The 17,883-nt window shown below is 32.4% G+C and overlaps 1 protein-coding gene across 2 annotated transcripts in view; it reads right to left on the minus strand.

Annotated features, from left to right (window-relative positions):
• Positions 1 to 17,883, minus strand: part of ARAP2 (ArfGAP with RhoGAP domain, ankyrin repeat and PH domain 2) — a 209,265-nt gene that overhangs the window by 19,911 nt on the left and 171,471 nt on the right. For both annotated transcript variants that reach the window (XM_074276137.1, XM_074276136.1), the window contains exons 28-29: positions 13,385 to 13,513; positions 5,053 to 5,192 (exon numbers count right to left, since the gene is read on the minus strand). In XM_074276137.1, coding sequence (XP_074132238.1) covers positions 5,053 to 5,192; positions 13,385 to 13,513 — 269 coding nt within the window. The remainder of the gene's footprint in view (positions 1 to 5,052; positions 5,193 to 13,384; positions 13,514 to 17,883) is intronic.

Raw genomic sequence — 17,883 nt, forward strand, 5'->3', positions numbered from 1 at the left:
CCATGTGAAAGGATGCTCTGATTTCCTAGGGATGGGAGTGAGGGTGCCACTGAAAGGATGCTCTGCTTTCTTAGATTCAGCAGTAAGGGTACCACTGAAAGGATGCTCTGCTTTCCTAAGGTCAGTAGAGAGAGTAGTACCTTGTGAAAGTTTGCTCTGATTTCCTAGGGATGGGAGTGAGGGTGCCACTGAAAGGATGCTCTGCTTTCTTAGGATTGGTGATAATGGTATCACTGAAAGCTTGGTCTTTCTTCACAATCTGGTTCCAGATTAAAGTTTCAGATTTATTTCATGTTAATTTCATTCATACAAAAGCTAGTAAAAGCTGTTTTTTCCTTCCAAACAAATCATTCCATTCCCACTCCTGGGACCTTTGCCTCATGTTTCGAATGCACTTCTGCTGCTTAGTGTATTCTCAATGCAAAGATCACTACCTCTTCAACTTTTTTCCCCTATTTTCTCAGAATATTCTCCTTTCTAAATTTATTTTTAATTTACTTAGCTATGAAGATGCTTTGTTCCCACAGGGGAAAATAAGCCCCAGAGAGTAAATTGGTATTAAACATTTTGTCTTGGAATCCCAAGCACTTGACATAACACCTCGATAAAATGACTTTAGAAAAATGCTCTTAGATTTGAAATAAATTTATTAATATCCTGATTTTCAAAAAGAGGGTAAAATGGAGATTCTAAAAACTAAAGTGACTAATTTGACATGGATACCTACCAAAATTCTAGGATATCTTTTCGTAGTAACTTATCTTTAAGAGCCATCATAAATTAACTTTCTTTATCTGAAAAGTTTGCTAGATGAAAAGAGGAGCAATAGGTTTCTGCTGGGGTTGTTTGGAAACTGCTGATTTTACAGCTATAGGAAGACTGAAGGAAGTCTTTGCCAGCTCAGTTGGGTTCACTCACAGGCTAAGTGACTTGTTCAGAGGCACAACGCCAATCTGTTTTAGGGGAGAGATGCTAATTACCTACTATTGCAAACTGCCATTTATCACAGAAATAATAGATCTTTCTTTTTTGGAAGAGGAGTTGTAAACATTAGTCTCTAATGATGTAGACCCAGATAAGATGAAGACAAAACTAAATAATTATACAATTGGGTAACTTCATAGCTGTGTCAGCAACTACATCTAAATACTTTAGGGAAAGATCTTAGATAAAAGTGTCGATATAATCAGCTATAGTAAAATTCATGTTGAACCATACAGTCATGGTTGAAAGCTTCTGAGTAACCCAGGATTCTGGACTTTGCCTTGAATATTTAATTGTAAGCAGCAAGCACAATAGGAGTTGACATTATGATATGGCACTCAAAAAGCTAACAGTTTTAGCAAGAATTTGAATGAAGACACAGAAGAGGTACTTAAAAATTATGAAAGAATCAAAACTCATAATAACAACAAAATGAAAACTCAGAAATATATCTGCAAGCTTGAACAATGAATGAACATTACTGAGAACAATCTAAACGTCTTTATTTAGATCAAAAAGTAAAGTTTGAAGGAGATGTGCCTTAAAGAAAAAAATATAGGAAGGAAGATCAAATGTCCCTACCATTGGGAGTAAAATGAAGGCCATTTTGGACATTCTCAGCAATATGGAGAAATGATGGCAAGGTGGATAGCTGATCTGGATAGCCTTTTTTATCAATAAATCAATAAACATTTGTGATTGTTGAGAGACTGAATTTTGCAACAAGGTACAGATAAATTTTTCCTATGTTAATGTAGGTCCCACAAAGATTTCTTCATATCCAAAGTTCTAACAAAGACGTACGATATGAAATTTGTAAGTGCCTTTTTTTCCCTAACAAAGTCAAATAAATCACTCTTTATTACAATCACTCATCTGAACAGAGGAATTTGCAACTTTTAATGACCACACAGCAACTAGCAGTTTTCAGACCATTAATGCTTTAAAGGTAATAGTCATGGAAACCTTTTCACCTTGTAGATAAATTAATACCAGAGATAGCTCTAATTAACACTTCCTGTTCAAAAGGGCACATAACACAATTTATTTTCTTCCCTATACTATTCTAATTTGTTTTTAATGAGCCTTCATAAATTATCCATAATTAACAGTCATCTTCAATAAGCTTTCCATTCTGTAATTTCTACTCTCTTAAACAAATTATTTTCTGAACATATTCAAATATATATTAAAGGCAATTGCCCCAAACACACCAAAATAATTATTTCTAATCTTTTGAGGGATTTTGTAAATGATTATCTAAGAAATTTCTTCAAAACTTATGACTGAGATCACCTTTTAACTTAAAACATCCCAAGTGAAAAATCAAAATGGAAAATCATGAGAATAAAGACATTTGGTAAAAGCAATTATTTTTGAAATTTTTTTCAGAGAATGGTAAGCCTGATGTATTCTTCTGAAGGTACCTATTTTTAAAAATGCAAGCTTACTGATTTTTTTCTCCTAAGTATACACATTTCAATTTTTAGTTCTTAATAGAAATATTTTAATATCCTTAGGTCATTCTAATTTAAAGAAGTACTGTGGGTTCTCAAAAGCTATTTTTGTTCATTATAACAAATATTCATGTGTATCATATTATAATGAGTTATCTCTATGAACAAGGAAACAGTCAAACAAAAGCAGTGAAAGTAATAAAGCAATATTTCGATAGAGATATTTGTAATTTAATTAAACTTTAGTATGTCAAGGATCTACAAATGATTTCTCAGAAAAGTTCTTTCAGAAAAATGCATTACTTGAAGCCAAACTCGCAAAGAGTAATTCGAGTTTCAATTATATTTACCCTTCAACAGCAGACGTGTTCAATTACCTGGGCTCAAATCAACCAACTGAATTGTTCGTCTTGGTAGAGCCAGCCAGTAACCATAAAACAGCCAATAAGTAGCCAGGATCATCACTGAACCACGATATGGCATCAGAATAAGACTACTTTTGAAGACTAATTATACAAAAAATATGAGTTTATCCATAAATCCATTAAAAGGATTTATCTAATATTAAAATTATCATGGATTTGTCAGAACTCTGTACTTCCTGGGTTCTAATTGAAATTCTACTTTTCTTTCAAGCCTGATTCTCAAATGTCATCTTCTCTACTTCTGCCATTTCCCAAGGTAGAAATATATCCCTACTTTGAATTCCCATTTCAATGCATGTCAACAAACATATTAAATATATATAGCATTTGCTACTTAGTAATATGCTGAGCCCTCAAGGATATATAATGACAAGACAATACTGAGCTTCTAATTTTGTAGAGATATAGCATACCCACAAATACAGATTAAAAGAAAATAGATAATAAGTGCATACATGAAGTACAAATTTCAAGGAGAAAAATATCATTCATCTCTAACTGGGCAAGATCTCAAGGAAAGCATTATGGAAGAAGCAGCATTTGGGTTGTTTCCAAAAAATGAGCAAACCTGCAATCAGTAGAATATACAATAGCAATTATCAAACTGATTTTTGTCTCAGAACCCCTCAATACTTAAACATTAAACTTTTCAAAAAGCTTTTGCTTGTGCAGATTATATTTATTCCACTGAAAATTAAAACATCTTAGTATCATTGTAAAAATACAGTGACCACAGAGATTCCAAGAGCTCTCTGGACCACTTTGAGAATCACTGGCTGGAAGGAAGGAGTAAATTCCAGGTCAGAGGAGCTACAGATCACCAGAATGTAAAGGGAATGGTAAATGGCACAATTCTTTCACCATAAAGAGTCTAGGAATAGTAAGTTCTGATTCCATTTTATATTTCTCATATGTGAATTACATCCAAGCACAAATAAGTTATTTACATATATTCTATCTTTTCTGTTAGAAAAGATTTTATTGTTATTCTTTGAAATCAATGACACATCTTATCTTTAAGATTGTTGTGGTTGTTTTACATGCTTAATATCCACTGATAAATCCAAGTATTCATATATGTGAATATGATAATAAATGTACTAAGCTACATATGAATATATATATATACATACACACACGCACACATACATATATAAATAAAATTAAATGAAAAAATGATTGTAAGTATTCACAGATATTATCATTCTATTATTTATAGAATACTTCAAAAATATGTTCTTAACTTGTATAAAAAGACAAAAATCACCACGTCCAAGAAACTGGAATCGTTTTCTATGATTTTTTTCTGTTTCCATTATTGGTATCCTTTACAGTTATTTACATAACTGTAGTGAGTACTGTTCTTTTTGCTCTGCTTTCCTCATTCTGCATCACTTATTTTGTATTTCTTATCTTTGCTATTTTTCAGTAATATTTCACTACATGTTTATAAACTTTAGTCATATTTTCCTTATTTCTAAATACTCCCTTGGCTGTTCAATCATTTTTCAGTAATGTACAACTCTTCATGACCTCATTTGGGGTCTTCTGGGCAAAGTTACTAGAGCAGTTTGATAAAGCCTTCTCCAGGTCATTTTACAGATGAGGAAACAGGGGGAAGCAGGAAGCAGGGCTAAGTGGGTTGCCTGGATCACAGAGCTAGTAAAGGTCAGAAGCCAGAGTTGAACTCAAGAAAAATTTTCTGGTCCTCTATTTACTAAACCACTAGCAGCTCTCACTCCTTGATTACTATTTTTTAATAGCAGTGTAATCAATAAGAATAGAATTTACAATTTTTACCTTTCTGAAATTCTAAGTTATTTAGAGTATGATCAATTAAAAATATTTATGAGCCTATATATATATATGTGTGTGTACGTGTGTGTGTGTGTGTGTGTGTGTGTATACATATATTCAATATATTGACATATACGTTCAATTTCTTTGATTTATCATATTCTGGCAGTAGTGTGCTGAATTACTATGTTCTTCTTTCTTTTTCCTTTAAAAATGTAGTTTGAACTTCATTTATTGAAGTTGATTAATATAAATTCATAACTATGCAATTTGATTGAACTGATATATTAGGTAACTAGTGGAACATTTAATATATATATATACCTAAGCAATATATACATATAATACTACACATATAATCCCATCATTATTTAGAACATATGAAATACCTTTATATCCTTGTAAAGAAATAGGCAGCCTTCTCGCAAAACAAAGTACCTATCTTGAAATTTATTTCCAGACAATATTTTAGAAGGTTCTTCCTTGAATTTCAACATTCCTTCTTTTACACTTTCCATTGCACTTTTCTCTGTAAAATAGATAAAAGAATTTATGCAAATACATTTAATATAGAGCATTTTAAATTTGACACCATTTTCTCTCTATATATATTTATTTTAAAACTTGAACATCATAGAAAGCTTATTCATCTGATGAATCCTTCATGATCTAAAATCCTGAAATTAATTTTCAGGTGAAAGCTGATAGGAGATAATGATAGCTAATGCTCAAGTGTAATGTTTTAGCTTTAATTCCTAAGGCATTATAAATACACCAGTAACAATACAAAAACAGAAACACCAGAGACTAAATAGACATAGATGCTTGAAATGGAGCAGTAGGAAATCCAATACTTCCTTTATAATTAAACATATAAATAAAATAAACTTTTATTAATGAGGTAATTCCTGATAGCAAGGCTCTTGGCTTTCTCCCAAAAAAGAAAGGTTTCTATTGTTTGTTAAACCAAATAGTAGGCATTTTATTTATATTAAACAAATGAAAAAATAGGCACAGAATAACCTAAAAATTCTTTACTTAATCTAATTGGTCTACAATGCTGCTAGCCTTTATTAAAATATTCTCTTTCCTTCCATTCACCCTTCCTTCCTTCCTTCCTTCCTTCCTTCCTTCCTTCCTTCCTCCCTCCCTCCCTCCCTCCCTCCCTTCTTTCCTTCCTCCCTCCCTCCCTCCCTTCTTTCCTTCCTCCCTCCCTCCCTTTTTTCCTTCCTTCCTTCCTTCCTTCCTTCCTTCCTTCCTTCCTTCCTTCCTTCCTTCCTTCCTTCCTTCCTTCCTTCCTTCCTTCCTTCCCTCCTTCCTTCCTTCCTTCCTTCTTTCCCTTCCCTTTCCTTCCCTTCCCTTCCTTCTTTCTATCCATTTATACTATTAAATAATAACTATTCTTGGTCAAAATCATATCATAAGAGGACCAACTTCAAGAACAAAGATGTTAGGTTTCAAGTGGAGAAGACTAATAAAATCAATTTTAAATTTATCTTTCTTAATAAATTTGAAGAGAAACAGAACTTAGCTTTCTTTAATGTAAACTTTCTTAAGAATTAGAGTTGTTTAAAAGTGTAATGAGGTATTAGGTAACAGTGAGCTCCCCATCTCTAGAGGTCACCAGTCACCATGTAATCTTTAAGGTCTCTTGCAATTCTATTTTACTTATATTAGTATTTAACTTTTTATTAATTATATTTAACAATACATATGTGTTGAATTTTACTGGCTAAAATACTTTCCTTTTAAAATGTGTAACAGCAAATATTTGAGGCAATCTAAAAATATAAGCTTATTATAAGATCTCAGAAGAGCAAAGCATTAATGTAAGGGGATTGAAACAAAATTATTCAGTTGACACTAAGAATTTTTAATTCTTTCTTATATCCTTTTCTCTAATTCCTACTGTGATATTCCAAATAATATCTGGTAGCCCCCTTTCCATTCCATCATATTTCTTGGAAACATACCAAGAAATAATAGGCTTAAAACAAGGAAATAAGTTAAAACCATCTTCCCAATATGGCTCCCAATTCCGTGGGAGAAGGAATGAATAAGTTGTTGCCATAACTCAGAAAGATTTTCTGAGGGAAAACAGTCTCCTTCTCCTCTTCTTCACTGAGACCAAAAACAGTTTACTTTTATGAGAATCAAGCTTCCTTCCAAAATGTATGACAATATAAATAGCTAAATCCTAATGAACTACGTGGTTATTTAAGTGTTGCAGATGGCAAGTTCAGAAAGCTTCAGGAAGAGAGAAAACAGGAGCTTAAGGGTTTTCTAAGCATTCTTTTAAGACTGTAAAAGGGGGGGAAAGATTATCATGAGAAAGCTCAGTGTATAATTGAGTAAAAAATTTTAAATTCCTCATAATTCAAACTTCAAATTGGAGTGGCCACCTAGAAATGAGACTCTACAAGATTAACAATTTTTAATCTCTTCACTGATTCTGACATGAAACAAAAATGAAATTTAGCAAACCCTGATAGCTTTCATTACTTAATGATCAGAGATCACTTTCCCCCCCAAATTAGATACCTTATATAATGTTTTCAGACATTAAATATAGTCCCAGAAATTTCTATGAATCTCTACCTTTTTGATAATTGAGAAATTAATTAGACACATTTTTAAATATTTTAGCATTTAAGAACATATATTGGAAAAATAGAATTATTTTGCTTAAACATTTACAAGATGAGAACATTTTTTTAAAAATTAAAATTAGTGGTCAAGTAACAAATAAGCTAAAAGCAGAAGTGGTACAATTAATTGAGAAAAATGGAGTAGAGAACATAATAATTAGCATTATTCATTTAAATGGACTTTGATTTGTACCATTTTAAAGACCAACAGACACACAGAATAATTGTAAAAAGCATTAGACTTAGAACCCAAAGCCCTGGGCTATTTCCTCATCTTTTAAAATGGGGACAACATTATTTGTTTTATCTCAAAGGGTCATTTAGTAAGAAAATAGCTCATTTCTAAATCTTGGAGTCTTATACAAATATAAGTATTTTTCTTAACTATGCACATTCACACTAGATTATTTGATTATCTATCTTGTACAAAATCTAAGCATTGCTTTTCCTATCCCTTATTCTCTGGATTTGTTCAATTCAGTAAAAATCCTGGAAAATAAGCAGCAGGCCATATGTATAAAGCTTAAAATAAACTAAGATAAGCCAAATTGAATTCAGACACTCGGTCTAATAGAAACTATACATTCATGGACTTCCTCTGTTGTTTCTTCTTAGAAAATTGTGTTTCTCAGTGTGTTGGCAACAAATGCTCAATTTAGAAAAGCAAAGCAGAGGTGAGGCGAAATCTGAAATGACTCATCAGCATTTCCTGCAAAGTACTTTACATTTAGGAGGATTAAGCATCAGCCTCTCAACAGAAACAGGTTAATTAAATAATTACTCAATTCGTTAATCAATGACATAGGTTATTAATTACTGAATCCTATTTTAAGTAACTTCATCACTAGGTGCTGTTTTTGTTGTTTTGTTTTGGGGGAAGGAAGGGTCTCCTTTCATGTACAAAATGTATACCTGCCCCATAGATGATTCATAGGAAACACTGTGTTCTCTTCTGACTACCATATTACAAGGGGAGGCTCCAGATATAAGACAAACTAAATACCCAGTTTCAAAGTGATAAATGGGGAAAATAAAAAGTGATCCTTGTCTTTCTCAGGAGACCAGATTTTTCTCAGGAATGAATCTAGTCCAAGGGCCCCTTAGTTAGTGGAAATACCTGCAGTATTCCCAAGTATCTGGGTCCTCATCGTTAGTAATTCATGGTAGGATAGTAAGTGCTAGATTTTGACATAATGTAATTCTTCAGGTGAGAGAATGTTGCAGTGTAAACTCTTGTAAGTCACTCCCTTTGGAACACACCTTCTATCAGCAACTATTGAAAAACAATTAAAAATTATTCCATATTCATTGGAAACTGAGAATGGCACTAGGCATGTCCCCTTTGCTTATGACATGAATCAAAAGAAAAGACATGATTTCCCTTTTTTTAAACCTTTATAAATCATGATGACGATACATATAGAGCTGCTCTGTTATGGAAAACAAAGAAAATATCCCTCCTCTAAATGAGGAAAAGGGACGGAGAGATCATTGATACCTGAGGATACCAAGTCTTACTACATCCAAAGACTTGTACCTTCTGAGACGTAGCTGCATTGACCCTGCTCCCACATAATCTTCCCTCAAGTTTCAAAACACTATGATAAAAGCCTATTTCTTGATGCATTATTGAAACATCTAGTTTTTGGTGAAGCCCTTCCAGTCTCTGATGAAAATGAGACACAGGTAAATAAAATCTCAACTAAATTATAACTTGTAATAACATCTTCCAAAAAAAAAAATCTGGATGATTTTCATAAGTAAAGCATTTTTCTGCCAATCATATATTACTTTGATATTTTTCTAGGTTAATCATATTGAGTGGGAACAATTCATAGTACCAACCCGATTGTTACTATTCCATAAATAATTATGTTTTACTGAAAATGCTATCAATTAAGTACAATGGATCTGAAACAAAATAAGAAATCCGAATTATTTTCCTAATAACATGTTTCCGGACAAGATTTTAGTTAAATTTTAAAAATTGTGATCAATCTTCTTAGATACTGTTTACAAAATCTAGGTTTCATTCACATTAATGACTTTTTAAATCTGTATGTAACAAGAAAGAATCTATTCCCAAATAAGAGAAAATATCACCTTGAAAAATGTATGTTGATTTATTGTATAATACTGTATAATTTACTGTATAATGTAATTTATTCACAAGGTGAGTGATGCTTCAGTTTAATAAGATCACAGATTCTTGAACTTAAGACCATTTTTTTTTTTTTTTTTTTTACACATTAGGAAACTAGGATCCAAAAAAGACAACGATTTGCTCAGCGTTGCACAGAGCATAAGTAGCAAAGCCAAGAATCAAATCCAATTTTCCTGGCTCTGCTCCTTGAAGAAATGTCACAGGTACTAGGCAGCATCCTCCATCAAGTGGGATGATGTCTGGTATATAGTCACATGGTTGAAGACAGACATAATCCTAGAAAAGACCAGATGACCAATCTCTAGTGAATTATCCAGTGAAAACAGGAGTGCAGAATTCCTGGTCATTCTGGTGCCCTAACTTACTCCTTGAGTGACTAAATATCACAGGAATTACAATGAAGTAAACACATCCACATACATCAGAACATGGTACCATAGTTAATGCTATTGATGTAGAGAGTAAAATGGGAACTGAAAGCCGTGCCTCTTGGAGCTCCCGAACTTCACCATAATGTTCAGAGAACCATTAGTGTCATTACAGTATTATCATATCTCCTGATATCTCTATCATTCCATAATTAGTATTAATTAGTAGTATTAATTAGACTAGTTAACATAAACCAACTGTGACTTCTAACAAACCATATTTAGTGGGCTGGGAGTAAAGTCTTTGTAATTTATACATTGCCTTACATTGCTACCATCATTTAAATGGGTTTCTATGCTTCTTTTTTATACATTCAGTCCTTAAACACTTTTCTATACCATGATCAGATGCCATTTCCTCTGAGAAGTTTCCCGAGTATCCTCTAAGAGGAGTCAGAAATTATTTTATCTTCCTGTGAATTTCTGTAACACACTGTCTATATTATTCATTTGGTCTTGATCACTGGTTGCCTTCCTGTGTGGCTTGCCTTATCACACATGTATGTATTAATCCCCAATTAGGGGGAAAAAAAAAAAGACAATGGCCAAGGCTGGAAAGGGGATACTCGGGCTAAGTTTTATATTCTCTACACTACCCCACAATAATGTTTTACATATGAGATACTCAATAAGCATGTATTGGATATTCTTCTGAATAGAAGGTATCAAAATAAAGGCAAGCCTTGATATTGTTTTCGGAATGTCTGGAAACTAGGAATAAATTCAAAGAAAAGATTTCTCCTTGAAGAAGATTAGGACTTCTTCTCAACCAGCTGGGATTCTTTGTATTGAGATTGTTAGAAGGGAATATAAAATATACAACATTTTCATTAAGACCAAGGCTGATGGAATCATTCTATAATATGCTGACAGCATCTGTCTCTGATTTCCAAGGTTATATTCTGCCAACAGCAGTACCATTTTGAAGTATTCTTTTCTTATACAAATTTAATTCAGAAGCATCTGTCATTTGTAGAAAACTAAAATTAGAACCTACAGGGATGCATAAAGTTATGGAACAAAACTTAAAATTCTTTTAAGTAAAAAGTCTTTGTTGGAGGGAATAGAGAAAGATGAACTAGCTCCATTCTGGTAAACAATTTGGAATAATATTTTAAAAATCACTAGATTATTCATACTTCTGGTCTAACAATCTTACAAAGTAAATAAAACCCAAGAAAAAGAAAGGCCCTATATATACACAAAAGTAAAAACAATCAAAACGAATCAAAAAGCGCCCATCAATTGGGGAATGGCTAAAGAAATTGTGACATGCAAATGGAATGACATCTTGTCACAACAAACTGCAAGTATGAGGAAAGTAGAAAAACACTGTTAGACTTAATGAAGTGGTGAAAAGCAAATACAATAATATACACAATGACTAAAATAAATAAATTAAAACGATAGACAAGTAAACAGATTAATTGTAATAACTAACCTTGGTTTGTTTCACACTTTCCTACTCTCTAACAGAACATGAAATTTTTTTGTTATCAGACAAATACATTTGATTTTAAAATTATTTTTGCTTAAACATTTTCTTGTTATAAGGGAGAATTCTCAGGGAAAGGGGAAAAGGATATTCTGAAAAATAAATATAACATAAAAAAATTCATAAAACCTGAAAAATAATACTCTTTCCTTATCAGCATCATGAGTATAGGAACCAAGAGTATAGGAAAATAATTTTGAAACTTTTGTACTTAAAACACATCAATCCAACAATAGGAAACTATTTAGTTTGCAGTTCTCCAGGATTTCTAAATTTACATAGAATGCAGAAACTTACTTCTACAACAGGAATAACGATAATACCCTAAGACCTAATAAGATTAGTTCTGAGAAACCCCGAATGAAAATTTAAATCAAGTTAGGCTCCTCTAGTAGAGCAGAAATGTAAGGATTATTTTCTTTCTCATCAGATTAATTAACTTCTTATCATGAAGGACGCCAAAGTTATGAAAGGATATATGAAACAAAATGCTTCTTTTGAAAAATAGAATTGATTTTAAGTGAAGCAAACAGATGCACCATCTCCTTCCAAAAAGGAAATGAATGTTACTTCACTAACTTGGAAGATAGCAGAAATGCAGAGCTTAGCATTCTAAAAAAAATCTCCATTTGTTTGCCACATTTTCCTCTTAAACTGTGTTTATTTAGAAGCAGGTGAACAATTTTAAACAGTGAAACAACAGAAATATACGTATCAGCCAAAATCCTTTAGTGAACAAGATCTATTAACAATGAGGAGTAAAAAAGAGTGCATAGATTATAAGGTTTATACTGCATCTGTGGTTAAATCTCCTTTAAGAGAATTAGTCAAATGCAAAATATTTTTAATATTTATTTTTGTTTAAAGCCACTAATACATCCAATTATGTATACTGTTCACGTTCTAGGTACTGCGGGGTAGGAATGGTGGGCAAGTCTGCTAGTACATGAACTCTGCAAATAAGCAATAGATTCTTATGGAATTGCAAGGCAAACACTTTTATTATTGAAATAAAATTTGGTTACAACCAACTTTTCTTGTTTACTCATTCTGCTGATTTCTCTTTGATACAGAACAGAAAAACTATATAGATGGAGAAAGACATACAGATACACACATGTATATATATGCTTTATGTTATCAATGTATACAAATATATATATATATATAAAATCATACATACATGTATGTATATACACATGTGTTTATACATAAATATTTATGTGCATATATATGTGTATATACATATACTTTATATATATAAATTGCTCTTTTTTTGCCCTCTTGCAGAGCAATAAATATTTCTGCAATAACACCAGTTTTTCTGGTAACAAATTGATGGAGAAATCACATTTGATTTGCTTTCATTATTTTCCTTTTAGATCTCAATTTCAAGGTGTACGGGACAGAATGAATAGAGCCGTAATTCTAGAAAAGGTGGTTGCTGTGATTGATTCAGACCACATTTGTCAAGACAAAGACAAAGTAAATGAATATCTAACTACCCCCAAAAGTACAAAGCACACCCACAGAGGAAATACTCACAGAATTCTTGGGGTCATAAGATACAATTAAGGGGCAAACTCATGACTGCAGAGATTATTTTTAAAATTTGGTCAAAGATATTTTTGAAAGGTATAACTATTAAAAACAAAACAAACAAAAAACAAAGTCAGGTCTTCAATCAATGTGAAGGATAAAGAATCTGATCACAAACTCCAGCTAATCTGCTTGCAAATGTTTTGAAAGCATAAACAAACAAAAAATTTGGCTTCTTTAAATACATTTCTAGGTAAATAGTGCTTATATTTTATTTAAAAGGCCCAATTCCTGATGTGGAAGCATTCCCTGCTGCTGGTAATCTCTTGCCATTCTCCTTTTCGAATAAAGAAGATGCAGATAGGATTGGGGATGGGGATGGGGATTCAGTAACCAAATAGTCTCCCAGGATCCCCAAGGACAGGGAAGGGAAGCAGGACCACTTACCACTGTAGCGTTTAATTACATTCATGGTTAGAAATCTCTTCACCACTAAGTACGCACTGCCAGGCTCAGCTAATGAGCTCCACTGAAGTACTTGTTCCAACACATTCTCAGTGTAGTGAAGTGGGCGCTCTAGGGGGGAAAAAACGGGAAAAGCAAAACAATGACTCGATGTTCTTAATACTAAGCTTAGTAGCTTAGTAGCTAGGGTTATACCACATTTTAGGGTTTGCAAAGCACTTCATAAACATTATCTTATTTTATCCTCTCAACACTTTTTATTGGTAGTTATCTTCTTGACTCCAGGTCCATTACTCTATCTACTGAACTGTGTAGTTGTCTCTTAAAAAAAGCAAACAATCAATGACAAATAATAATAAAATAGGATAACTGATTGAGAATGCACACATGTGTGTTTATGTGTGCATGTGTATCAATGCATCTTCCTTTAATCTTTAAAGGATTTACAAATTTCTCTAGATCTGTATATACCTTGTAGTACTGGAAACAATATATTTTCAATGGGTAAGGGAACTTTAAATTTTAAAAATTCTTATCAGGCCCATTGGTTGGAGAACACTACAAAATTTTGCAGCAAATAAATGCAAGGGGACATTATTACTCTGTAAGAAATGGCAAATGAGCAATTCAGAGATATTTGGGAAAGTTGGGATAATCTGATCTAGAGTGAATCAAGAATAACAAGGAGGGCATTACACAATTAATATAATAACATAAAGAAGAAACATTGCAACTCATCAGAACTGTAATGAATACAGCAACAAACTGTGATGTCAGGGGACTGATTAGAGATTCATGTGAATTTGTCCCCCTCCATTCTATAGAAAGTTGGAAGATTATAAGTGTGAAATGAGTATATGTTGATTTTCTTTCTCCGTTTTTTGTTAGGTCAGGCTTCTATATTATTATTATTATATATTATATATTAAGAATAATCATTGAGAAGTGACGCACCAAGAATTTAAATAAAAAATCATCATAGTTATTTTATATTTTTATTTTCTACTTAATTTGCATTTTATATTTTTTCCTATGACACATGTAACCTCAATAATTTAAAATAACATTTTTGTGTAGTAATTATAAACATTCTAAGCAATTTATACTCTTTTAACCTACAATATGAACACAGAGGCCACCAATGTTGACCAGTCACTTTTTAAATGATTATAATAAAGAAATGTTTAAATAACATACTATCATTAGTCAACCAATATGAAATTCTAGAATATGACCAAGGTATAAAATGTGATAAGAAGAATAATAAAATCAAATGAATACCACCTGAGTGATCAAAAAACCAAACAACAGAAATGACCAAACAGTACTATAGTGTTGACATGGTGGCAACAATAAAGGAGCTTAATGGTAACTGTTATTCAGTATTAAGTAAAATGTCTCCTTTATTCTTTGTAAAATATTTATTTAAAAAAAATTAGAGATTAGACACAGGCATTTTTAGAAGTGTATCAGAAGCATATCAGAAGTGTACATGGGCAGCAGGACTGATGTAATGGATAAAACACTGGCCCTGGACTCAGGAAGATCTGTTTTCAAATTCAGCCTTACACACTTGACATTTAGTAGCTTTGGGATTCTGGGCAAGTCACTTAACTTCCCACCCACCACCAACCTCAAAAAAAAAAAAAAGACACGTAAATGTAAATATTGTTATCTGATCATGTTAAAGTATTTGTCTCATGGGTTGCTATGGTCAAAGAATAGTCATAAGATGGTCAGACTATTGGTGATCAATTTTATAATACTTAGTCTGGGACCTATTGTTGGTATCATACATAGAAACCTACATAACCTGCTGGATCTGATAAAGCTGTCAAAAATTCAACACACCAATTACACACCAAGAAAACTATGTTAAGATTCAATGTACCAACAACACACTAATTACATGCCAAGAAAACGTGTCAAAAATTCAACAGCCAAACATACAAATAATGTCCCAAGGAAACTACATCAAATTAAACATAGTTGCATGCCAAGAAAATCACTTCAAAATTTAACATGCCAATGACACGCCAAGAAAACCATGTCAAAAATTCAGCTTATAATAATTCATTTGGGATGATAAGACATGTATATCAAAGATATTTTACTCCAAAAAATTCCAAGGACTTAAAAAATTATCCCAATTTTCAAAAATCTCTAAAAATTATAATCAGGTTTTATTAGCAGATGGCAGATAATATTATCCTTATGTTTTAGATGGAAAAAATCATCTACAGAGAAGATAAATGACATTTTTCAAGTTTCATTAAAATAGAAATAGAACTCATACATCCTGGTTACTTTCCAGGACTAGTTGTCACAAAACTTAATGAAGTAGAAAAGTTTCCCAATAAAGGGGTCAGATGTCATTTACACACAAGGAGCAAATGAGAAGATGTAGCTTTGGGAAATAGACGGATTCTCTCTTAATTTCCCTTTTGTCATTATCCCTTAGCATATAAACATTTGATATCGTGAATTTTTTTATATGAAATAATCCATCACTCTATATTACTCAAGGTACCTAAAAGCATTAATCTTAGAGTTCTAAGATTGTTGGATAATATATACAGAGGAGGAAAATAGATCATGGATGTTAATTGGTCTAACTTCTTCATTTAGTGTCAGGGAGTTACATAGATCATTATCCCTTGATAGGCTAATAATAACAGGCAAATGTCTGGACTAAAAAATTATCTTCACATATATCCCTCTAATGCATGAAAAATATCTTTAATTCCTGCTATCTTTTTTCAGTGTTAAGAACAGTTGAAATAGACTAGTTGTATACAGGGGAGGCAAAATTCCTATTTGGGCACTGAACAATACATCTGAAAGAAAGGAGAATATGAAAGACTTGAAAAAGAATCATGGATTTCTTCCAAAAAAGAGATTGAGAAAGCATAACTAGTTATAACTATTATGTCTACTTTCCTATCTCTATAAAATTTCTTACAAAAAAATAATAATTCCACTGATATTCTGAGACATTCTTGATATAGACATTTAAAAACATAGAGCAAATTTTCTCATCTTTGTGCCTTTTTACTTAGATTGCCCTACATTTACTACAATTTATCTTGTACCTATCTTGTTTTTGCATAGTAATTTGTGTAGATAAGTTACATTAGACTGAGAATGAGCTTCCTGAGGGAGGGGACTTGTTTTTCCTTTTATGTAAGCCCAGAACTTAGCAAGAGGCCAGAAACATTGCTGTGGTTCAGTCAGATGCAACTTTTTGTGATCCATTTGAAGTTTTCTGGGCAAAGATTTTTACATTCTGGTTTGTAATGAGTTAAGTTCAGTTCTTCTAATCCGGGTTCTATTCTTGCTCCCATCATAAAAAAAGGGAAAAGACCCCAGATGTGCAAAAGTGTTTGTGGCAGCCCTTTTTGTAGGGGCAAGGATGCCCATCAGTTGGGGAATGGCTGAATAAGTTATGGTATATATCAATGGTATGGAATATCATTGTTCTGTAAGAAATGATCGGCAGGATTATTTCAGAAAGGTTTGGAAAGATTTACATGAATTGATGCTGCTAAGTGAAATAAGCAGAAGCAGAAGATCATTATGCACGGCAACAGCAAAATTATAAGATGATCAATTCTATGGATGTGGTTCTCCTCAACAGCAAGATGATTCAAGACAATTCTAGTAGACTTGTTATTAAGTACAACCTTGTATTCCAAGAGTGAATATGGAAAACTATGCACATATTTTGAAAATAAAAAGTAAAAATAATAAATAATAAATTAATAAATAAGTAAAAATAAAAATAAAAAGTAAAAAGAAAGGAAAGGGAAAAAGGAAAGGGAAGGATGTCTGCTCCTTACAGGTGAACTCAAAGGACATTTCTTAGTCACAGAAGGGAAGGAGGATAGTTAGCAGTAACTACCATTATTGCCAACTTCCAACCAGTCATATTGATCCCTCAATAGCCTTGTAGTTGCAGCTATGTAAAGTTTAGGAAAAAAATTTATTAACGAAATGCTAGTGCTTGAAGAAAGCAAATTGAACAATGACTATGACTTACCAAAGAATCAGAAAGCAAAGCAACAGAGAAACAAAAACTTGCCCAAGAGATAATCTTCCTGAAAATTAGAATGGACCAAACAGAAGCCAAAGGACTCCATAAGACAAGAAGATTATTAAAACCAAGGAGAAAATTGGAAAATATAGTAGTTCATATCAAAAACAACTAACTTGAAAGGTGACAGAGGTGAGAAAAATTAATACTTCCAATAGTTTCTGACTGGAGCTGTGTAGAATTCTGAAGTTCAAGCATGAAAACCATGTAAAGATAACAATAAATGAATAATAACAAAGGATGAGAGAAGGATAAACTGCTTTTCTAATGCAAGAGGAATACAAGAAAGGGTGAGGGGAAGAAAAGGTGGGTTAGAGAAATTGATCTCACTAGTAAGCAAGCAGACATCTATCTTTACATACAAGAAGGGGAACAATAAGTAGTTAAC

This window comes from Sminthopsis crassicaudata, chromosome 6, assembly GCF_048593235.1.
Source record: "Sminthopsis crassicaudata isolate SCR6 chromosome 6, ASM4859323v1, whole genome shotgun sequence".
Classification (NCBI taxonomy): domain Eukaryota; kingdom Metazoa; phylum Chordata; class Mammalia; order Dasyuromorphia; family Dasyuridae; genus Sminthopsis; species Sminthopsis crassicaudata.